Below are 25,434 nucleotides of genomic sequence, written 5' to 3'. Positions count from 1 at the left end.
CAAGTAGACAATATACACAGTAATCAGAATTACATGTCAGATGTTTATTAATGACAAATTCTTTTTGACTATTTGGAATGTTGCAACTAGAGGTGTTGGTACTGGTTCTACATGCCTTGCAGTTGTTACACCGTTCAAAGCCTGATCTATTACACGGATCCATCTGTGTGTCACTTTTGGTTGTCCAGTTATGACTTAATAAATCTTTGCTTTGAGTGATTTGTTCCTTCTAAATGTTATTTTGGGATATTCTTTCAAATGGCTAAAAATAATTTTGTCTGTGTTCATTACATGCCAGTGTTTATGTCAAAGTTGTCAACATTTTCTAATTTTGCTACTGAATGTTGTGATGAATCTCAGCTCCGCCTCTCCTCCCCTGCGTGTCTGCTCTATCCTCATTGGATTGTAAGAGAGAGGTTCTAGACACCTTCGCAGTTCTTTCACTGGCTGCAAACAAAGTTTTCCTGCTGTAACCCCTGTCTATACATCTCTCCGTCATGGTCCTTATTTCCTCCTCATATGCTTCTTGGGAACTGTGATTTCTTTTTGCCCTTAAAAATTCCCTGTATGTTATAATATAGATAAGATTTCTAGGGCGTTAACTATGTGCTTGTAGAATGCTATTCCCTGCTGTTTCTTTATGAATGTTTCTACTTTTCTACTATTAACTTCTACTGATACATTTATATACTCATTTCTTTTTGCTAGTAACATATGTAAATTTGAGATTGAATTAATTCTCATTTAGAGCATGCACAACTTCTTTGGCAGACTTCTCTGTCCCCTTCCACACTACAAATAGATAATCAATGTGACGGACCCAAAGCACTACGTGGTCATTGAATGCCATGATGTTACTGGCAACCTACTCCTCACACCAGCCCATGATTTAATAAGCATAGCTGGGGGCGAAGCAGGTCCCCATCACAGTGCCCTGGGTCTGTCTGTAGTGTTGGTTATCAAACAGAAAAAACTTGTGCGTCAGACAAAAGCCAATCATGTCTAAAAGAGGATTATATGTTCCTAACTTTAGATGTATGCACTCTTTATACTTGCATAATCATGACGTGGGGATCCAAGTATGTTGATATATCTATGGGTACCAGATCCTTATCACTATTGTTACACCCCAAAATGATTCTAGATATGATTGCTACTCAATAGATTGGTCCCGTGCGACCCCACGGTGTGATTAGCAGCCACAACAGGAAAGAAAATGTAACATGCTGCGGACTTCCAGCAGTAGCCAGGTAGTAGAAAACAAAACTTGTAGAAATAAATGACAGCCAACCTATAAACTAGCCTTGTGGGCAACAACCTCACCCCCCACTTGTTTTTCTCGGTTAAAGGCCGTGCCCGGCGATAAGTTCTGTGCAGGGCCTGGCAGCAGGCCAGGCCTTGTGGCCAACCCTCTCCCTTGTGGCACATGGCTGAAGGCCATGCTAGCCCATGGGTTACGCGCAGGGCCTGGAAATGCACTACCATTAAAAAACAAAAAAAGCAAGGAAATTCTCATGTTATACGTAACTTAATTAAATGATAACTTGCTCCGCTGAGATACACGGTTGAGATACACGGCTTATGACTTCACATATTGCATCAATGATAGCGGAAATCTATGGCGGTGAAAGTTATACTTATGTCAATTACGTATGACTGGCTAATGTTGCTTCTTTTTTTGTTTTTAAATTGTGGTCCTTTTTAAGTGAATTTATAAGGTTCTTATAACATAAAAGTTAAAATCTTCCCTCATGTGTAATTACACTGTAACCTTTGTTTTTTCAATATATATATATATATAAGTGATATAAGTATAACTTGCACCGCCATAGATTTCAGATATCATCATTGATATCTATATATATATTTTACACTGAGGCAGTAGCCACTGTATATTTATATGCAAATCAGACTTTCCATAGCAAGAACATTTTCCATTTTGCTATAAATTTGGTGCCATTTAACAAATCTTCCCAGAATTCAACCCCCCACCCCCCCAAAAAGGTCATCGGCCTGAGCTCCTTCCTAGAAGGTTTTGGAGAGATCTATCAAGCCGGGAACCGAGAGTCCCAAAGCAAATTTTTTCCCCTTGCAGTTTCCTGAGGGAAAACTAGACAATTATACAAAAAAACACAGATGAACAAAATGACAACAAATTTGGCAGAAATCCAGGTATTTATCCAGAAAATTTACTTTTTGTGATTTGCTATAAATCTGTTCTGTTTTAGAGACATTAAAGTTGAATAAATAGTGATATCTTTTGCTGCGGGCCTCCAATAGGAGTCCTGTGGGGAAAAATGACAAATATAGCATTCTTATTTCCTTGTCCAGCGGGACCAAGTGTAGTGATTCGGTGGCCGATACATGAAGAAAAATGTTGTGGCCGCCAATACAAGGGTCGGGGACTTAGTCCCGGAGTCCTGAGGAATAAAATATAAATTAAATAAGAGGGCAGGGTAGCGATAGTCAGACCCCTTAGCTTTTGTGTAGGGGAAGGGAGGGAATGGGTCCCAGAGGGACTGTCCCTTTGCATAAAAGTTCCTACATTTATTTTTTCAAGTCACCAGGGTGCCGTGGGATTCCAGCGGGAGCAAAAGCGCAGTCCCTGTGTGTTCCCGCAGGTGTCCCACGGGAGGCAGCACAGACAAGTGTGTTCTCCAGGAGGCCCCCGGGACTAAAAAAAATATTTTAGAAAAAACTGAGAATGCAGGGTAGTGGTCTGTGGACTGTTGGCCGCTCACAGGGGCTTGACCGCCAGAGGCCAGACCCTGTGGCCAACCCCATGTCACATACAGTAGTAGGTCATGCGTGGCAAGGGGCTGAATGCCCTTAGGGGTTTGGGTGCCTGTGGGATTTTGGGCACCTACAAGTGGTTGAGTGTAGGGCTTGGCCACAGGCCAGGTCCTGTGGCCAACCTCATCCCAGGCAGGGTTAAGTCCGGGCATGGGAGGGAGTTGGGCATCTGTGGGGTGATGGGCACAGGACCTGGCCCGCACTAGATCATGCGGTCGCCCCCGCTGTGCACTGCCAAAGACCTTGCAGGGCGAGTAGTTGACTGCAGATTTATCATAATAAGATATTACATACCTAAAAAAACATGGACCTTCATTGAAAAAAACAAAGGGTAAGAGGAAGTTATACATAGGTCTTTTAATAATAAAAAAGTTAAAGTTTAAAAAACAGAAAACCACTAAAGTTCACCACATATAAGTAACTGATATAAGTATAATGAATACCACTAGGATGCAGTGCTTATGACATCAAACGTCACAGTGCCTAATGTGGTAAAGGATGAGTGCTGGTGCCCAAAGCTCCTCTCAGAAGCCTGTGGCTGTTGCAATTACATGACGGCACGCTTATTACCAAGGCCGTGTAGTCTTGAATCCACCTTATGCCTTCAAAATGAGGAGATTTTGTCCCCAGGAGAGATTAGTTTGGGAACAAAAGGAGAGGACCAAAGACAATGCCTTGATGGACGGCAACTGGTAGTTTGATGAGTGTGTAACTCGGAGACTGTTACTCAACAATAGGTAAATTGTGAGATAGTTAAAAAAATAGTTGTTCAATTATTTTGGAGTAAAAGGGAAGCTGGGATACTGGGAAGTAGTTGTAAAGAGAGGAAGGATCAGAAGTGGAAGTCTTTAAGAGATGTGGAAGCACTTCACTGAAGATTTGGAGCAGAGTGGTTAGGTGTTAGGTGTGAGGCAAATGTGAAAAAGAGACATTAGACAGAGAGGAACCTTGGAGGGAGGGGAGAGCAAGAGGTTTAATGGTTTGTGAGCTGGACTTATCAGCTGGTGCAGAAGACTGACTATCAGATTAGAGTTTTGGAATGAGTTCAGAGGTAGATGTGATGAAGAGCTAGAGCTGGAGTGTAGCCGAGTGAGGTGGGAGTGCGGTGGAGGAGTAGGAGGAGCAGTGAGTAGGACACCAAGGAGTTCACTCAAAGTAGTTATTCTTCAGGGGAAGTCTGGTGTCAAATCATTGACATGATAAATATAGGTTTATGGCATGAGCGAGATGTTGAAAGTAGATTATTTATATGAGCACGTTGTGGGTGAGGCCGAAGGGAGGTGCTGCTAAGGCCTCGCTAACTTGAGGATTTGACATTGTCACTGGCAGAACATGTTGTCCACAGAGCTTGTTTGTTTGGTCCTAGAATTGCAGTTTTCTTGTTCTAACACTGTTTCCACAGAAGTGCTAAAACTTTCATTATCGAATTACCCTGTTATATTAAATTTATGGTTATGGGAAATGCAAAGCAATAAGAATCCCGAACCGAATTAGAAAAATAGAGCACAGTTAATAAAGAAAATGGTACCAAAATGAAAAAAAATCCATTAGGGGGAATTGGTCATATGAACTTTTAAAGTTTTAAGGAGAAAATGTGCCAAAAAGAACAAAGCGCCAGTGATAGTCAATGGTTGCTGTAAACCAAGATCTAGGCGCAGTTTGAGGCTGGCCACAATGATATACCAACCAGATTCTTCCAGGTCAATGATTTTACCTTCTGACCTAGTCCTTTAGGTACCAATGCACTACAAATGTGCACTTTTGAACCCTCCAGTACCTTGGCAGAGGCTCTTAGAGACTCGCAGGGTGTCAGACAGAGACCAACAGCAGGGTCCAGTCAAGGTCCAGTAGCCACTGGTCAGCAGGGCAGTTACAGGAAAGGCCTCTTGTAGATTGTTGTGTCTCTGTAGCTTAAGCAGGAGGTCAGCCTTATGACCCATGGAATCCACTTCTTTGCCCTGGATACAAGAGGGAACAGACCCATTCCTGTAGGGCTCCACCCAGTTCACAGACAGCAGGTCCAGTCCTCGTCTGTTCTTCCTCATATGAAGGAGTGTTCCGAAGTAGGTACCTGGAGGGGCCACATTTATGCCTGGTACTAGCTACCGGGTGGGAATGTCGCCTCGGTACACCCTAATCAATGGAGTAAAAGTTCCAGCTGCCAACTCTACCCACTTTGGGAATTTTGAAGATTTCAAAAGTCTTCAACTACGGTATGAGTAGTGTCCTATGGTAATCCTGGTGTCCTCCCACAATTAATACTAAAATCCAGTTTCAGACAGCTGCTGTATCCACTATAAACTCACCCTCCATCGTGGTAATTACATTTCTACGTGTCTTACTTTCAAGGAGTGGCCTATTAATATTTAAAAGAAAGGGTTCATTTTGATAGGTCCAATTGCAGTTTTGTACACTGCTGCAGTCAGGTTACAAAGGGTAGGCCTGAAGCCATGTTTGCACTGCCGCTGTAGTGGATGGCACAATAGGTGCTGCAGTCCCCTGGTGGCATTTAACTTCCAGGCCCTAGGTACATTTTGTAACATTTGTATGCCAATTCAACCATATTCAAAGAGGGAGCACAGGCACTTTAAAGCAGGTTGGGTGGGGTAAGAGGGGTAAAGTCCATAGAGTTCTAAAGCCACCAAAACTATGGGATCCAGCAAAAGGCATATGTCTTACTCTAATTATGAATATGCCAATTCGACCATGTTTAAAGGGAGCACAGGCACTTTACTACTGGTCAGTGAGGTAAAGTACACAAAGTTCTAAAGCCACCAAAATTATAGGGTCCAGCAAAAGGTGAAAATCTGGGGTGACCACGCAGAAAAAGGGGCTTTCCTACAACCACCTAACGCTCAGATGTGACCATGTTTAAGAAAGGCCTCAATACAGCACAGATGTTTAGCAGTTCAGTTGGGTGTTTGTGAGACAGGCTGTCGTGAAATGTTGTGTCTGAAACTGCCCGCTTCTGGTGGTTTGATTATTAAGCCACAGTATAAAAGATAAAAATCTATAGTGTCCAATTCACAAAGTAAAATTGGATATTTGGGTTTTACTCCTCTGTTTGAGGAGTAGTTTTGACTATCTTGGACTTTACAAAGATTCCCAGGAGTGCTCGCATGCGTAAATATTTACATGCTCAGAAATACAGTGTAGGAAGGTGGATATCTGACTATGGTTACCCCCAACTTTTTGCCTAGTGTCTAGCTGGTTTTTCGACTTAGTTGGCCTGAGATCCTGCCATTCAGGGTCTCAGGCTGTCTGCTCTCTCTGTAAAATGGACTCCATGTACCCTAGGTACATACCCAATTGGTAAGGATCACCTTATTGGACCCTGTATAGTGTACCCTAGGTACCCAGGGCATAGGTGTACCCTAGGCCTCCCAGGGGCTGCAGCATGTATTATGCCACCCCTGGTCTGGCCTTCCAATCAGACACAACTGGCTGATCACTCAGCTGGGGCAAGGTCGTGTAATCACCCCTTGCTTAGGTGTAGTATTCCTATACCTACCTTATATATAGACACATGTGTACCTATCAGTCACTCCTATGGCAGGCCTTAACAATCCTGGAGGCAGAGTGCTTGGTAACATGTGAGGTGATGCTCTAGCATGAGCTGAGCCTGTCTGCAGCTCTCGGAACCATGTCCTTATAGCTGTTCTATGATATAGCCTACCATATACTCTTAAAGTGCCTTATAATCTTAAACGGTTATGGTAACTATGGTTGGGCTGTATCAAAACATGTCGTGTAAGGTGTCTAACACTTTGGAATAATACCCCCATACCATTTCTGGTGATGAGGATATTATTCCCCCCTTCTAGAGGGAGAGACATGTTAAAATCCTACTTTGCTGTGTAACCTCTGACCAAAGCCTCAGCATCACAAAATGGATGCTGCTGCCACGACACAAGTCTGACCTCCTGCAGCTGGGAGTGATCCCAGCCAGGGAGGCCTGGACAATAGGTTTCCTGCTTGGGGAGGTGCTAGCACCTCCCCAGACAGCCTTTAGTGTATTGGGGCAGGGTGGGCTGAAAGGAATGAGACATGCCTGGGGCACACAAGGTGTTCCTTGCATAGTCCAGTTCAAACCGGCGCTGGGGCACTCCAGCCCCAGCTCTGGCGCGAAACTGGACAAAGGGAAGTGGGTGTAACCACCCCCTCCCAGGTCCCACCCATAAGGCGTGACCTAGCAGGTATCCCAGCCCCCCAGATTAGTATAAGAGTGGGAGTTGGGCCTCAAGACTTTAGATTATCCTGAACCTGCAAAACTGAACAGAAACTCTGGACCTTCGACATTCGACGAAAGAAGAAGACTGAAGAATCTCCCTTGTAGCCAAGGAGTGGCTACCCTGTGCAAACAGGCACCATCAAGAGACTACCCCTTTGCTTTGCGACCGTTCTACGAGGAACCGACTGCAGAGCCCGACCAGAGCCTTGACTTCCAGACTTCTCCGACCCTCATCCACATCTGCAGCAGAGCTGAGATCCGTGGAGGCGACGAGCGACGTGGGACCGGCTACCTGGGAAAAGTGGCTAGTAACTTACAGCGCAGCTTCTGAGGTACCCTCGAAGTTGTGCACCGGGGATTGAGAAGCCCCAACCCCAAGCACCATCTGCACCGAAGATCAGCCCCCCACACTCCACGAGTCCTGCGTGGGGCCCTTCAGCATTTTCCTGCTTGCCGCGTCTGTCCGGTTGCTTGCCCGCTGGCTAGTGGCCTTTGTGACGACGCTCCCTGAAATCTTCTGCGCTGGTTTGGCTCCTCCAGACTGGCTCCCGCTTCTCTGCAAAGAAGAAGCACCCCAGACCTTCCTGGTCTGCACCAGAAGCAAGTCCTTTGTTCTTCGTGGGTTCCGCTTGCCAAGGCTTGGTGAGTCCTAGTCCAACTTCGACGCCGCCGACCGCAAGAGCCTTCGTGGGACAGCTCGCCTCCTGGTCCTGGTCGTCCTCGACGCTTCCTGGTCCTCCTGGCTGCAGCGACAAGCTTCACCTTCACCTGCAACTCTTCACGACATCGCCTGGTTCCTTCCTGGTTCCACGTGGTCACTGGCTAGTGACCTTGACTCTGTCCCTTCTGCTTGCAGGTTTCTTCTCTTCTTGATCCCAGCCTTGGGATCCACCGGACACTCTCCCCTGACTGCCTGTCAGCATCTTTCTTCAGGCATCCATAGGAGTCGACGACGAAAACGACGCATCTTCACCCCTATGCACCCGCAGCCTGTGGGCTAGGTAACTTGGGTACTCCGGTGCTCATCAGGATAGTGACTATCCTAGTGTCTAGTTTTCAAGTCTCAACTTCCTAGCTACTCCGGAAGTGTCCTAAATCTATCTATTTCTAAACTGTAACATTGCTATTGACTTTTACGCATTACGCGTGAGTGTTTCCACTCTGCACACGAATCCCGTGGGCCTCCCACTTCCTAACTAACGCTAGTGTAGTGTAGCCCCAGCGATTCCCTAGGCCTAGGCCTATTCTATTTCCGTGACAGTGGTTCTTATACCACTTACTTAGTATATGGTTTGCGTGGCCCCTAGGGCCTAACTGTATTACTTACCTGTGTGACTTACTGTATGCATTAATAAGACTGTGTTGTACTTACCTCTAATCTCATAAAGAGTGCTGAGGGTTTGCTTAGAATAAATACACTTTATTTTATATATATATCTGTTGTGGTGTCCTTTCATTTGGTATTCAAGGGATTATATATGGTATCACAGCTGGCTTCACATGCCATTCAGAGTTTAGCCTAAGACTGCTCTTGTCCATGCTACCACTAGGATAGCTGGTCTATAAGGTTGACTTTACAACCAATCACCATAAGGGTATTTGGACTGATATAAGGTGTACACTATAACTAGTGACATCATACATCAGGCCAACTTCTCACATTGGTGAGCAGCGGTTGGGATCTGAGCTTGCTGTTGTAATACCATTGTAATCTTGAGATACTAAATTGAAAGATCACACAGATATTGTCTAGGTACATATAACATAGATTATTATACTTAAGTCCTACTGGACTTTGTAGTTGTAGGTTGAAGGGAGTAACACACCCTGACTACAACTACTAGAAAGGTTTAGTAGATACAACTAGTGTAGGTAGGTGCACACACCACACCCTCACTAGATCATGTCTCTGAGAGTAGATCAAGTAGATGCTCTCTCAGGAGGATCAGGTCTGCAAAAGATCCCCTCTAGATATGATACCTTAACATTCCAGGAGATGAGACAGTTGTGTACCTCCAGAGGAAAAAAACAGGGTGCAAACCCTACCCTCCTTCAGTTAAGACAACTCCTAGAGGAGTATGATGCTCAGAGGGCATCTCAGGAAGGTGCCCTAGGCACAGAGGAGGGTCTACCCACCATAGAGGAGTCAGATGGGGCTTCAGATGGGGAGGTAGACAGCCAGAGCCAAGTAAGGAGACTTAGCCAGGCTAACTTAAGTTTACATGGGAGTTTGCATGGGGTCCCCCCATACAGACCCACAAGTAGACATTCACAGAGAAGCAGGAGGGACAGATCCCCTTCAAGGGAATCCATCCACTCCCATGTCTCTAGCATCTCTAATGCTTCCTCTCACAGGGGAATGACTTCACCTGAGAGAAAGGAGCATAAAGCCAGAATGAGGGAAGCTAATCTGAGGATTCAGAGGGAAGAAATTGCCCTTGCCAAAGAGAAGCTTGCTCTGGCTAGAGAGCAAAAATTGTGTGGGTCAGAACCCACTGGTGGCAGCAACATTCCTAGAGATAGGGATAGGTCTTATGACCATAGAAACCTAAGCAAGATAGTCCCCCCATATCAGAATGGGGATGACATCCACAAATGGATGACTGCTTTGGAGAGGGCCTGCAAAGTACAGCAGGTACCCCAAAGTCAGTGGGCAGCTATCTTGTGGCTCTCCTTTTCTGACAAAGGTAGAGACAAGCTCCTCACAGTCAGTGATGAGGATGCAAACAATTACAAAGTCCTGAAGAGTGCTCTGATAGATGGGTTTGGCTTAACCACTGAGCAATATAGGTTGTTGTTCAGAGACACCCAGAAGACACAGACACAGGACTGGTCTGATTTTGTGGATTGTGCCACTAAGGCTTTGGAAGGTTGGTTAAATGGCAGCAAGGTGCAGGACTATACAGGATTGTACAACTTGATTATGAGGGAGCAGATCCTTAATAATTGTCAGAACCAGCTTCTCCATCAACACCTGGTAGACTCAGATTTGACCTCTCCCCAAGAATTGGGAAAGAGGGCAGATAAACGGGTCAGGACCAGGATTAGGCCTAAAAATCAGGGTGGTGACCAAAAGAAAGATACCGCCAAGCCTCAAGAGAAGGGTGGGGATAAAGCAAAAGAGAAATCTTCCTCAGGGCCCCAAAACTCCACACAGGGTGGTGGGTCCCAAGCTCCCCCATCTACCACAGTTAAAAAGCCTTACTGCCATGTGTGTAAAACACCTGGGCATTGGAAAACTGACAGCAGTTGCCCACAGGCTAAAAACAAAACTGTTCCTCCAACTACTCCTGTCACACCACCTATTACTGTCAGCAGTAATCCCCCAGGTGGTGGGAGTGCCCCCAAAAATTTGGTTGGGTTTTCTTGGGGAACACAGGGGGATCCTGGCTTAGCCAATTCCCCTACAGCAGCTACTCTTGTCTGTGATGGTGGCATGGGGTTTGCCAACTTCACTGCCTGTCCCAACACTTTGGGTAGGTACAGACAGGAACCCTACATCAATGGTAGAAAAGCTGAGGCCTACAGAGACACTGGAGCTAGCATCACTATGGTGGCCCATAGGCTAGTTCCCTCTGAGCAGCTTTTGCCTGGTTTCTCATACCAGGTAACTAACATTGATGGCAACCAGAACAGTCATCCCATGGCAGAGGTATGTCTCAGCTGGGGAGGTGTCACTGGCCCTAAAAGGGTGGCAGTGTCTCCAACCTTGCCTGTGGACTCCTTGCTGGGGAATGACTTAGAACTCTCAGCTTGGGCTGGAGTTGAACAAGACACCCATTCTAAAATGGTAGGCCTTTCCAAAAAGGGTAGTGGGGTTGTGCCAGTCACAACCCCTGTCCAAGTAGCTTTCCTCCCTGAAAAGGTTGGAAGGGCAGTGGTAGCCACAGCCCAGGCACAGACAGACTTCCCTGTAGAAATTGGCAGAGCTGTGACAGTCACAGCTCAAACACAAACTGAGTGCCTTCCTGAAAAGGTTGGCAAGGCTGTAATGGTCTCAGCCCACACTCAGACTGATATAGGTGTAGTGAAGCCTGAAACTATGGATCACTCCACACAAACAGAGAGTAGTGGGGAGGAAGAAAAGTCTCCCTCTCCCCAGACATTAGGAAAAGGTCAGCCTCCTCAGGGATCTGACCTCACCCCTTGTGAAGGAACTGCCCCAGAGGTAGCCAGGCCTGGCCTGGCAGAGCCTCTGATGTCAGTGGCCCCTTCCAAGGTGGGACCCAGTCTGGTGCAGGTAGCCTGCCTCTCTCTACCCTGCCTCAGTCAGCCCAGGGCTGCAGAGGTCAGGGAGGCCAGTGGACCCCAAGAGGGCCCCTGTCCACAAGAACCCCCCCTTCAAAAGAATGAGGATTGCCTGGGTAGTTGCCCTAGCCAGGTGATGGGTAAAAACATTCCTGAGGGATCCCCTTCACAGGTAGTTAGGGACCTCCCCCAGAGGGATTCTGTTGGGCACAGGCAAACATGGGACCTTAGGGCCCCAAACCTGACCTGTCCCTCCAGTAAGCCCACAAAAGGGACCCAGCCTCCAGCTTTAGGTAGCCAGAGGCTGACCCTGAGAGCACAGTGCAACTCAGTTAGAGAAAGAAAGGCATCCATGGTGGAGGATGATTGGAGGAAGCTGAGGCCTCACTTTGGGGACACTCACTTCAGTACTCCATCTCAACACCAGCCTTTTACTTTGCAAAGACACACCAAAGGTAGAGATTCCCTATGGTGGAGACCCTATGATATCTTTAGGATGAGGGATTGCTTAGTGGACCATGAGACAGGGGGTAACCATGCCAGTGCTGGTTCTTCCTTATATGGCCACTCAGGCAATAGAGGCTTACCTTGTCAAGGCCAGCCTTATCTCCTTTCGTTTGGGGGGGGGGTTGTGTAGGAAGGTGGATATCTGACTATGGTTACCCCCAACTTTTTGCCTAGTGTCTAGCTGGTTTTTCGACTTAGTTGGCCTGAGATCCTGCCATTCAGGGTCTCAGGCTGTCTGCTCTCTCTGTAAAATGGACTCCATGTACCCTAGGTACATACCCAATTGGTAAGGATCACCTTATTGGACCCTGTATAGTGTACCCTAGGTACCCAGGGCATAGGTGTACCCTAGGCCTCCCAGGGGCTGCAGCATGTATTATGCCACCCCTGGTCTGGCCTTCCAATCAGACACAACTGGCTGATCACTCAGCTGGGGCAAGGTCGTGTAATCACCCCTTGCTTAGGTGTAGTATTCCTATACCTACCTTATATATAGACACATGTGTACCTATCAGTCACTCCTGTGGCAGGCCTTAACAATCCTGGAGGCAGAGTGCTTGGTAACATGTGAGGTGGTGCTCTAGCATGAGCTGAGCCTGTCTGCAGCTTTCGGAACCATGTCCTTATAGCTGTTCTATGATATAGCCTACCATATACTCTTAAAGTGCCTTATAATCTTAAACGGTTATGGTAACTATGGTTGGGCTGTATCAAAACATGTCGTGTAAGGTGTCTAACACTTTGGAATAATACCCCCATACCATTTCTGGTGATGAGGATATTATTCCCCCCTTCTAGAGGGAGAGACATGTTAAAATCCTACTTTGCTGTGTAACCTCTGACCAAAGCCTCAGCATCACAAAATGGATGCTGCTGCCACGACACAAGTCTGACCTCCTGCAGCTGGGAGTGATCCCAGCCAGGGAGGCCTGGACAATAGGTTTCCTGCTTGGGGAGGTGCTAGCACCTCCCCAGACAGCCTTTAGTGTATTGGGGCAGGGTGGGCTGAAAGGAATGAGACATGCCTGGGGCACACAAGGTGTTCCTTGCATAGTCCAGTTCAAACCGGCGCTGGGGCACTCCAGCCCCAGCTCTGGCGCGAAACTGGACAAAGGGAAGTGGGTGTAACCACCCCCTCCCAGGTCCCACCCATAAGGCGTGACCTAGCAGGTATCCCAGCCCCCCAGATTAGTATAAGAGTGGGAGTTGGGCCTCAAGACTTTAGATTATCCTGAACCTGCAAAACTGAACAGAAACTCTGGACCTTCGACATTCGACGAAAGAAGAAGACTGAAGAATCTCCCTTGTAGCCAAGGAGTGGCTACCCTGTGCAAACAGGCACCATCAAGAGACTACCCCTTTGCTTTGCGACCGTTCTACGAGGAACCGACTGCAGAGCCCGACCAGAGCCTTGACTTCCAGACTTCTCCGACCCTCATCCACATCTGCAGCAGAGCTGAGATCCGTGGAGGCGACGAGCGACGTGGGACCGGCTACCTGGGAAAAGTGGCTAGTAACTTACAGCGCAGCTTCTGAGGTACCCTCGAAGTTGTGCACCGGGGATTGAGAAGCCCCAACCCCAAGCACCATCTGCACCGAAGATCAGCCCCCCACACTCCACGAGTCCTGCGTGGGGCCCTTCAGCATTTTCCTGCTTGCCGCGTCTGTCCGGTTGCTTGCCCGCTGGCTAGTGGCCTTTGTGACGACGCTCCCTGAAATCTTCTGCGCTGGTTTGGCTCCTCCAGACTGGCTCCCGCTTCTCTGCAAAGAAGAAGCACCCCAGACCTTCCTGGTCTGCACCAGAAGCAAGTCCTTTGTTCTTCGTGGGTTCCGCTTGCCAAGGCTTGGTGAGTCCTAGTCCAACTTCGACGCCGCCGACCGCAAGAGCCTTCGTGGGACAGCTCGCCTCCTGGTCCTGGTCGTCCTCGACGCTTCCTGGTCCTCCTGGCTGCAGCGACAAGCTTCACCTTCACCTGCAACTCTTCACGACATCGCCTGGTTCCTTCCTGGTTCCACGTGGTCACTGGCTAGTGACCTTGACTCTGTCCCTTCTGCTTGCAGGTTTCTTCTCTTCTTGATCCCAGCCTTGGGATCCACCGGACACTCTCCCCTGACTGCCTGTCAGCATCTTTCTTCAGGCATCCATAGGAGTCGACGACGAAAACGACGCATCTTCACCCCTATGCACCCGCAGCCTGTGGGCTAGGTAACTTGGGTACTCCGGTGCTCATCAGGATAGTGACTATCCTAGTGTCTAGTTTTCAAGTCTCAACTTCCTAGCTACTCCGGAAGTGTCCTAAATCTATCTATTTCTAAACTGTAACATTGCTATTGACTTTTACGCATTACGCGTGAGTGTTTCCACTCTGCACACGAATCCCGTGGGCCTCCCACTTCCTAACTAACGCTAGTGTAGTGTAGCCCCAGCGATTCCCTAGGCCTAGGCCTATTCTATTTCCGTGACAGTGGTTCTTATACCACTTACTTAGTATATGGTTTGCGTGGCCCCTAGGGCCTAACTGTATTACTTACCTGTGTGACTTACTGTATGCATTAATAAGACTGTGTTGTACTTACCTCTAATCTCATAAAGAGTGCTGAGGGTTTGCTTAGAATAAATACACTTTATTTTATATATATATCTGTTGTGGTGTCCTTTCATTTGGTATTCAAGGGATTATATATGGTATCACAGCTGGCTTCACATGCCATTCAGAGTTTAGCCTAAGACTGCTCTTGTCCATGCTACCACTAGGATAGCTGGTCTATAAGGTTGACTTTACAACCAATCACCATAAGGGTATTTGGACTGATATAAGGTGTACACTATAACTAGTGACATCATACATCAGGCCAACTTCTCACATACAGGAATATCCCTATATCTCAAAATTGAAAAAGACAATGTAGTAAGGAATCTAGCTGGGTTCTAAATATGGCAGTGCTATAGACTACGACTGCTGGCAGAGGTATGTGCACACTTTCAAAGTCAATAGTAACTTTGTGCAGTTCGAGGAGGCTGAACTGGAACGAAGAGATATTTATGTAATTTATAAGTCAGGCTGCAGCCAGCCAGCTGCTATGCACACCCAACCTGTGCACATTGTAACCCATGCAGTGACTGCTTCAGGCTGGCACTGTCTTTTATACTGAAATACACATCTCTAATGTGTAATTATCTGACTATAAGAGCACTAGCAACTTACCACACATATACATTTGCCAGACAGGGGGCATCTCTGCCAATCCAAGAAATAAGTAAATAGTTTGGTAACGCCCTCCGGTCTCAGGCACCTAAAACTCAATGAAGCCCTCCCACCCTACTGGCAGCACAACTCCACCACGCCGAATCTGACCCCGCCAATCTGTGATGAAAAAGGTTGGAAAGTTATACTCCGAACTGCTGATGTCATACTGGCACCATGATGCCATGCTAATGTCGGATTTGTGCCACACAAATGCTTAGTAACACCTCTACCAGGAGGGCCTGGCAAAAATTTAGCTTAGGTGAGGTGACAATGATGTGAAGACAAGCACAAATCTGTGGAGCGGAAGAGGTGGGGTGAATAGAGCTGCCTCATGTATGTAGGGCCGGAAGTCAGATTACAAGTTCAGTAATGAAGTAAAGGTGGAGAAGTGTGGCTCAATGATTAGAGCGGCAGACCCTGATGCAGAGGTCTAGCCCAGGACCAGGGTTCAATTCCCCGCCTCGGTGGGTCTTGGGCTAAAAAATTCCACGGACCTGATAATTTTCGCTTCGGTGCCATTCCAATCATGGAGTCCCACTCTGCAACTCTGGGCAATAGCTTGCTTAATCTCCACAACGGCCCCCACAACGCTAAGGATGCCTGGCCTCCACCTTGGGGGTGCCCAGGAGTGGACGCCTCACAGGGATAGCCAGGATAGGTTCCACAGCGGTATTCGTACAAGCGCCTTGAGACCCTTACGGGTGAGTAGTGCGCTATACAAGTATCAATTTACAATTTAGTAATGCCAAGAAAGAACAGGGCTGGCCAAGCGGCTATCACGTGACAGGGACCAGCAGACGCCGCTCATTCTTGGGGATGCATCTGGATTTATTGTGTTGTGTTTCTGTCTTGCCCCCTCCAGGTGCACTATGGACCGGACTGGAATGGGGAAGGGTTCCTGTACCGCTTCGCACAGGAAGGCAAGTCCAGGCAGCGGCGCACAGGTAAGTGACGTCATCCAGGCGGCGCGTGCTGCACATGATTGTGACACGGTTTCTTTTGTTTCCCATTTTGGTGAGGAGTTAGAGCATGGCATGGAAGCATTATGCTTACTACTTCTACTTCTACTTGCTTTCATATTTTTGTGAGGCACCTGCCCCACTTTGAGGCAAGAAGGTGAGCCAAACCTACTATTGTACGCGGTAGGCTACTGCTCTCTCAAAAACACTACAGCCTATAATTGACCCGCTCTCCTCACCGACAACCCAAAACCGACCACACATCCCTTCAGTGAATACACTACAGACCGCCCTTGCCAGGCGCACCTGACACACGACCGACATCCTATATCTTGGCTAACACCAGATATCCAATAACAGTCATTGTCTAACAGGAACACCACCGGCGGACCATCGATGACACCACAGCCCTAAATGCTCTTACTCAGACAGGGCGTCTTGTTTAGCCACTTAGAACTCTCTCACCGCACAGTGCACGACATGTCTGTAAATCCATGTATTTTGCCAAACCAATACCGCTTTCATGCAACACAGCAAGGTAACACCAAGAGAAAACTAGCAAAACCCTTCACCATCCTCACATGTGCAACACTGCATCATTAAACACCAGCTTGAGTTGTAATGCTTGATTAGAAAGATGTCTGCTCTGACCAGGCAATGCCCACCAGCCCTCCAATCAAGTGACATAGTCCAAAAGTCCTCTGAGACACCCAACCCTACACATAACATACCAACAAGACCCTCCCTAGGTTTACCTCATTTTACTTTCACACTAACACAAACCATTTCTATAATAAACACTAAACAAACTCGTTTAGCCACCCATAACCAAACATCCACAGACAACATACACCATCAGACAATGGCGCCTCCATTTCCGCACTAGATGCTACAGTCCCTGTTTACCAAAGCCCCACCGCCCTCTCTGGAATTAACCAGCCTTGTGTGGGCTGGGGCTTATCGGTGGTGCTTTCAGTGCGTTGAAGAAAGAGCTATGGGGCCATATTAATGGTTGAAAGCCCAATACAAAAGAAACAATCAGAACATACAGATTCAAGTGGGTCATCCTCCTTCTGAGGAAAAACCTGCTGTTGAAACCTGTTAAGAGATTGAAGCCACGATCCCCTGAGCAGTAAAAGAATTACAAATAAGCCTCTGGAAGTTGAGCAGTCTTTTGAAATGGGTGACTTGCAGCAGCTCCTGTAACAACTATCTCACTACACTACATCAGTTTTTTTCTTCTCACAAAATGTGTTGCTGAGGGCTTTATTTGGACTTGAGGAATCCGACAAGAACCCGTCTGTCCAACTCCCGGTTCCCCTAACTTATTTAGAGGTGGAGGACTGCTGTGTGTCCGACGGCAGAGCCTTCACTGCCATCTTGAGGTAGAGAAAGTCTTTCAATGCCTGCCAAGTGTGTGCCTGCCTGGTTCCGCTGCCCTGGCAAGGAAATAAGGCCCAGCATTTACAAAAACGTTGAAAGATGGCCGCCCATGTACGCGCATGCATACATACACACACAGGCAGGCGTCTCTCAATGTTTTTGTAAAACTGTATTGCAAAAATATTTTAAGAGGGCCATCCATACATACACACACACACACACACACAAACATGCACATACACACACACACACACACACACCCACACACACGGGGCCATCTTGGAAAGGGTTGAAGCCCATTTAAAAATGTAATGTAAATATAAAAAAATTGGGGGGGGGGGCAAACTAATCACCAGCGGGGGCACCCAGGTGGCTGAGTAAGGTGCAGGAGGTCAGGAGCATTAGTCGAAGAGCCAGTTCTTTAGTTTCTTGCAGAATATTGTGAGCGTGGTGGCTTCCCTGATGCCCTGGGGGTTGGCGTTCCAGGTCTTTGCTGCTAGGCAGGAGAACGAGCGGCCTCCAGTTCTGCTTCTGCAAATGTGAAGGGTGTGTGCTAGTGAGGTTGATTGGAGGTTCCGGGTTGGCTGGCGAAAGTGCAGTCGGCAGTTATGGTAGGCAGGTCCTTTCTGATGCAGCACTTTGTAGGCGAGGGTGAGTACCTTGTATTGGCAGTGTTTCTGAGCGGGAAGCCGGTGTAGCTACCGGAGGTGAGGAGTGATGTGGGAGCAGACCACCATGCGTACGGAGACAAGACCAGGCACAGACAGCTGTCAATGAATGGGTTAAAAACTCATTATAAAATAGATGCTGCTTGCAGTGCGCACGCGGAATGTGGCACACTGCAAGTGGCTGCGTGGCACCACTAGCAGCGTCCAGGGAGCTTCCAGACCCTCTCAAAGTTATAAACTAGAAGCAACAACCATATAAAACAAGCATTGGCATAGCCAATAGGTCTCGCTTTTGGGACCTTATAAGTATTTAGCCATGCAGCACATTATCCTGGGTGCTGCAACATATACTATTGCTTCATGTGCCACTGGCAAACGGCCACACACACCCAAGGATGGGCTTCAGTGGTGTTTAATGAAAATATGATAAAGTGTCTTACAAAATTCAAAAAAGGGCTTTTCTTTAACATAGAAGCTTTGACACTAATAGGCACATTATAGCACTGCATTGAGTACTTATTTAAAGTGGGGTTTTTTGTACAACTGGTAGTCTGAACTTATATATCTGATTTTGACACACAATCCATCATCCGCTGCATAATCTGTAGATTAAAAAAAACATTGTATCTCAAACGGATCAAAAGGAATGAAAAATATGGCGACTCTGGTACCTGCGCACCCGAGCGCCATTCCCAAAGGTTGCCTGGCCATCTATAAGTTGCTTATTGCTGATTTTGGGTGTTAAATTGTGGAGGGGAGAGGAAGCCCTGATGGGATGCAGTTGGCACAATCAAGTCACATAGGAAGAGTATGTGTGTTTAACTTTCCCCTTGGTCGAGAAGTGCCTTAAGTGCAGGGGTACAATGTGTAGCACAAAATCAAAGACAGGGCTGGTGCTCACCTGAGCAGTGTTGTTGCATCAGGCAGACATAGGAGCAGAGAGACTAGTCTGGCATACCTACACATATGTGAGCATGTAAGGCCTCAAAGTCCAGCTCATTAGAGAAACGCAGCGCCAACACGTCAGGCTTCAAGGCGCTTCTCGACGGACATTCAACATCTTGAACACAACAGAAGAGAGTGCACAAAGCTGCATCTTTTAGTGAAACTACTGCAATGCAAGGAACGCATTCTACAAAAGTGCATGTTCACAATCTCTGCATGTCCACTTCCAGAGTACATAAGTGGTTTCTGGTGCTCACCAGTTGTAGGAAGGTGCATTACATTATAAATCACCAGAAGAATGGTCAATTCACTGGTCAGTGCCAGCCCATGAGCAGGGCACGTGCAGCCTGTTTGTGTGGGCAGTGAAGGGACAGCAACAGTCACTCTTATTTACAGTAGGAAAAAAAAGCATTGTGAATAGAGCACGTTAAGGAGAAATCCACACCAGGCAACCAAGTCATGAAAAGAGACAATGGGAGAGCAACAGAGACAGGGAGGGAGACAAATGGACATGAAAGGCGAGACGATAGAAAGGAAGAGCCAAAGACCGCAGAGAAAGAGGCAGACACATAAAAGGGGAGAAGAGGAGAGAGAAGGATAGTGGCAGGCAGAACGGGGACTGTAAGAGCATAGAGATAAGGTAGGGAGACGGGCGATGAGATGGGAAAACAAGAAGTCAATCTGAGTTATCGAAAGGCAGGCAGAGTAGTAGAACGAAGATGTAGTACCCCTTACACACTGACAATCCCTCATTGCGATCGCGATCACTCTAAAAGCGAAAGTGATCGCGATCGCGATGATGCACGCTAGGGATGCGCGCGCAGCAGCGGGGGGAGGGATTTGGTGCAAAGACCGCAGAGAAAGAGGCAGGCACATGAAAGGGGAGAAGAGGAGAGAGAAGGATAGTGGCAGGCAGACCGGGGACTGTAAGAGCATAGAGACTAGGTAGGGAGACGGCCAATGAGATGGGAAAACAAAAAGTCAATCTGAGTTATCGAAAGGCAGACAGAGTAGTAGAACGAAGATGTAGTACCCCTTACACACTGACAATCCCTCATCGCGATCACTGTAAAAGCGAAAGTGATCGCGATGACTCACGCTAGGGATGCACGCGCAGCAGCGGGGGAAAGGGTATGGTGCTGAAGGCTGGCGCAGGAAAGGCAGATGGCTGGGCGAGAAGTGAGGGGAATGCGGGGAGCAGCTGTGCACGTGCACGCCATTGTGCACTGTAGCTTGTCGACAGCACAAAAATGTGGTAGCACTTTCTAAACCCACCTACTAAATGTCTCGCCAGACCAGCGCATGCGCTGGGTCAGGCGAGACCTAAGAAGGAAATGTGTGTCACCTGGCTACAAGATAACCAGCGCGCTCAGCGTCTCTCAATAGCTACTCAAATGTGCCACATGGAGAATGGGGCCAGGGTAGGCTCAAAACACCTGAATGAAGCAAGAAAATGGAAAAAACTAGTGTCCCTAGTTTAAAAATATATTTTTTTTTAAATGTAAATGATTAATGAGTATTTGAGACATTCTATCAAGTATTCAAACTAGACCATAAAGCAAGTCAAATGACATGATCCTGTACATATTCTTTTCAAATAAACACCCCCAAAAAACAGTGTTATGATTCTTAAGTTGTCCCCCAATCTCAATAAATCACGGCTGAGAAACAACTAAAAAATCATCTTATCAATAATATGAACAGCATTCTCCCATCAACTCAATCATACCGTGCTGACACCCATACATCACTCATACTCAAAAAACAAGCAATAAAATGGACACATTGAGTAAGGAGCCTCGCATGAGGTGTAGAAGCAATATCGTGTACAGCTTCAAGTCTGGATACAGCCTGTGGTGTTACATAAAGATATACAGACTGAAGGTAACAAAAATAATGCAAGAATATAAATGCATGGGCTAGTGTCAACAGATAGCTATATACATATTTAGTTGGATCTGTCAACCTAGTTCAATAAGCATTGCTTTTCGTATGTCCATAGAGAGAAAGGATAATAGATCCGGCACATTAGAACCATATATTCATCTATCTTTTCTTTACATGTATCTCTGCGATGTTCCTGTCAGAGCGCAGTGCCGACGTGCGTTTCAGTGAAGGGCTAATATCTAGCCGCCACCTTCTTCAGGGCACAAGCATGTAAAGATCAAAGGATATGCTGCATGGAGGGAACAGGTGGGTGCCTGACAAGTGACAACATTCAGGACTTCAATCTGTAAAGTAAAGCAAGGGTGGAATCAGGTATTAGCTAGCTTCTGCTGACCGTCTTACCCAACAACAGTAAACAAAATTGGGGTGAAAGGTAAGAACCTCCTGATAAATGTGATACGGTTCACCAGTGCCTGTATAATGCCTCATGGAATTGAAGAAAGAAGAGAGAGATAACGCATCTGATGGAAATATGTGGGCAGAGTAGTTCACCAAGAAAAATAAGAAAACCTGATGATAGAGGAATGGACAAAAGGGCTCGCCAAGACCCAATACGAGTGAGAAACCTTGTTACGTAAAAGAAAATAAAGAGGTGCAGAAAGTCAGCATAAGAGGTGGTAAGGGAAAAGAAAATGGAATAAAAAAAACAGACAACTTACAGCAACAGATAAGAAAATCTGAACATGCAGTCAACAAGGACTGTCAATAAGCATGGATGCGCCGTCTGGGTGAACGATGAAAGTCAGCGTCTGGAGTAAATTAGAGCCAAAAATAGCGTGACTGCTCAAGAATAAAAAGCAACATGGAAAATGATAAGCTATTAATAGTATATAAGAGAAGTAGAATATGGATGAGTAAATAAAGCGATACCTTAAGCTGTAATGGTGGAAAAGGGAGAAGAAAAACAAGCATTGGCATAGCCAATAGGTCTCACTTTTGGGACCTTATAAGTGTTTAGCTATGCAACAGTTGCATAACTAAATACTTATAAGGTCCCAAAAGCGAGACCTATTGGCTATGCCAAGCGGCCGTGCGGCCGCGAAAGTGAAAGTAATCGCGGCGCCCGCGCACATGCACTGTAGCTCTAGGCTGGCCTGGTAGCACTTTTTGGAGCCCTCTCAAAAATTCTTGCAAGACCAGCGCATGCGCTGGGTCAGGCGAGACCTAAAAACCTTATAGAGGGAAAATTGAGTAACCAGCCCAGACCAAAAGGATTTTGGCTCGGCTGCAAAAGGTTAGGAATAGAAATGCGATGGCACTGGGTTCCAGCGCCGGGTCCTCTTTAATAGGAATATAATAGACAGGAAACAGAATCCAGTTAGAAGGGCAGCTAATGCTTCAAGGTGATTGAAACACTGAAAGTCAAGCTAAAGGACAAAACGAAGGAATCACACACAAAAATCAAAACTTGAAAGACCGGAGTGGAATCCCGGAAATAAGGTAGAGGAACCATAAGAATGAAAGAAGCCAGACATCGGAGAGTACTGTGCTCGTTCGTGGGTAACGATGTAAAAGTGACAATAAATGCTCAATCGTGCCCCCGCATGCATACAAACGAAGCGGGCATGGCAAGGGATGAAGATATTGAAATGAATGTTCAATCGTGCCCCCGCAAGTAAGCGGACAGAGAAAAGAAAAAAATTAGAACAATCTCACTCAGCCGACTTGAAAAAGCGGGTCTCCAAAGTAGAAAAGGAGAGAGAGTGTTGGAGCCGGCCTCGTGGCGTGGTCCTGTTCCCCCTCGCCAAGCCGCACGAGGTCCCCTGCACCTCGGGGCTCCTCCATTTTGGATTGTACGTGACTCTGCGCACCAGCCTACGTGACCCCGCTCAATCCGGCCTCGGCCCCAGCAAGCCCCGACATCAAGGCACCAACAACTGGCCAGGGGGTACCACGTGAACACTTCCCCACTCCCGGCGGAGGGCAGTATCGATGGGACCCCCGCCCGTCCTCCCACACCTAGGTGCGATCACCCCACAGCTTTCCGGGGCCTGGCGCCTCTCCTGCTGAGCGTCTGGCCTCTCCCGACCCGGCCTCTCCACCCCCCCCCCCCGGGCACAAGGGTCCGGACATCAAAGGGCTCCAGACCTATATCTGGGGCGACCCTGCAACAGGACAGCAGTTGTATCCCGGAGTCAAGAGCCCTGCTGATCGGATCGCGGCTGACCCAACGGAGAAAGACTCATCCTGGAACCACGCTCTGAGCCCTGCTGACCACGTCGCGGCTCCACCGTGCTTAAAGACCTTCACAAACCTCTGGGGCCCTGCTGACCACGTCGCGGCCCGACCTTGTTGAACTTGCCATCAGAGCCCAGCTGACCTCGTCGCGGCTTGACCGAAGCGGACCTACCACCGGAGCCCTGCTGACACCGTCGCGGCTCTCCACGTCCGAGCTGCTTTGAGACCAGCACCTGCCGCTCCGATCCCCGGAGCCACCTTCGGCCTAACGCAAGGTCTGGCGCAGAGCTTCCCCGTACCAGGCTGGTACTAAGACTGTCCCGCTACCCTGTCCCTACAAAGACATTGAGACTCTTTCTGGATCTCTCGATCCCCCTGTAAATATTTCGAATGTGCTACTATTGATAAAGTACCTAGATAAGCAACTGATACGGAGTCCTGTGTGGTGGTGTTACTGGGCCTAGTACGATCATAGGAGAAAGACCTCTCCTAGGAGGCTTCTCGGTGGCGCTCGGCTATAACTTTGTGGTAGGAAGGTGCCCCGGAGAAGGCCCCCTGACTCCTCGGTGGTCCTCCCTCCAACATTTGGTGGCCAGCGACGGGATCCGAGGCAGACGCAATCGTACAGGCAAGTAACGCACCCGCTGCCTAACCAGACGGGAAAAGAAAGAGAACCATGAGCAGCCAAGAAACAACCGTGGCCGCAACCTTCCAGCAAGAAAGGTTGGAAGAATACACCCACAAAGAATTGAAACAATTCTGCAAGGACAAAGGGATCCCAACTACAGGATTGGGCACCAAGGAAGAAATGCAGAAAGCCCTAAAAGCCTGGGCAGAATCCGAGGCCACTCCACCCCAAGGCGAAGGGACCTCGGCCCGGGACAAAAACCTGCCGCCGACCATGACCCCGGCAGATGGGGGACGAAGCATCCCGGAAGCCGGCCTATCCCACGAAGAAATGCGAGAACCGGAGAGGGTCCGGACACACGAATTAGAACTCGCACGACTCCGGCTGGACGGTGAACTCCTGCTGGCGGAGAAAAAGTTGGCCTTGGAGCAACTACGGCTGCAGGAGGAAATCGAAGAAAAGAAACGGCATCGAGAACTAGAAGTGAAACGGCTAACCCTCGAGCACGAGAGGGGCCTCAAGGAACTCGAACTGAAATCCAAAACGGGGGAGACCAGCACCCCCGGATCCCGGGACGCTCTGCCACTGACCGAGCCAAAGGTTCATATCCCCAAGGATGTCGTCAAGGAGTACTATAAAAACGACGACATCCAGCAATGGTTCCGAGCATACGAGGTAGCCATGACCTCCCATCGGGTACCCCGGAAGGATTGGGGTGCCGGCCTATGGGGGAGGTTCCTCAGCGAGGGCCGGGATACCCTGCTGCAACTCCCCGACGCGGTGATGACCTCGTACGACCACATGAAAGAGGCCCTACTCACCCGCTACGGACTATCAGCCGAGATGTACCGGCAGCGCTTCCGGGACTGCAAGAAGCTCCCCGGTACCACCTGGGTCGAATACGTGGACTTCTTCAGCCGAGCCTTTGAAGGGTGGATAAGAGGGAGCAAGGTCACCTCGTACAACGAACTGTTCGACCTCATTGTCTGGGAGCACCTCGCCAACAACTGCTTTGTCGAACTAAGGCAACACCTCCTTGACAGCAAACTAACCGAGCCCCGGAAGCTCGCCGCCGAAGCCGACCGATGGGTCAACACCCGGGTCCCCCGGAACCCCGTGGGGGACTACCAACGGAGTACCACGGGACCTCCTCGCCAGCGGGTCGGAGGAGGAGGGTCCCACCGCAGTCGAGAATTCCCGGCCGGGCCGCTCCGAAGCCCGCCACGAGGCCAAGCCGCCAACCACACGTCCCCGACCCTGGTCCGTAGGGGGACCCCCATCGCCAGGCCTGGACCCCGACCAACAGTGACCTGCTTCGGCTGCCAACAGACAGGCCACTATGCGAGCGACCCGGCCTGCCCCGTGAACCGACGAAACGGGACCGCTGGGCCCCCTCCCCGACAAATAGCCGCCGCAGCCCTGGGGGAAGGAGAAGAAGAAGAAGAGGAGGAAAACCGCGACGTCGGGTCCCCCGAGTGGGAACCGGCTGCCATGTCACTCGTATGCCTGGGCACCCGAGAAATGGTGCCCCGAGCCCCCATCCCGCGCAACACCCAGAAGTACCAGCAGTGGGTCACCATCAATGGGCAACGGGCCGAGGCCCTCCGTGACACTGGGGCCAGTGTGACTGCTGTCCGCTGCCACCTGGTGACCCCCGAACAGATCCTGCCGCATGTCCTATGCCATGTCCGGACCGCGG

At 48.4% G+C, this 25,434-nt stretch overlaps 1 protein-coding gene across 2 annotated transcripts in view; it reads left to right on the top strand.

Moving 5' to 3' along the window:
- TNFSF12 (TNF superfamily member 12) overlaps positions 1 to 25,434 on the top strand; it is a 241,304-nt gene that overhangs the window by 172,231 nt on the left and 43,639 nt on the right. For both annotated transcript variants that reach the window (XM_085637625.1, XM_085637624.1), the window contains exon 2: positions 15,890 to 15,971. In XM_085637625.1, the coding sequence (XP_085493751.1) occupies positions 15,890 to 15,971 (82 nt within the window). The remainder of the gene's footprint in view (positions 1 to 15,889; positions 15,972 to 25,434) is intronic.

This window comes from Triturus cristatus, chromosome 12 (genome assembly GCF_964204655.1).
Source record: "Triturus cristatus chromosome 12, aTriCri1.1, whole genome shotgun sequence".
Classification (NCBI taxonomy): Eukaryota; Metazoa; Chordata; class Amphibia; order Caudata; family Salamandridae; genus Triturus; species Triturus cristatus.
Note: the sequence above shows the minus strand (reverse complement) of the source record. Positions and strands in the feature narration are given on the sequence as shown.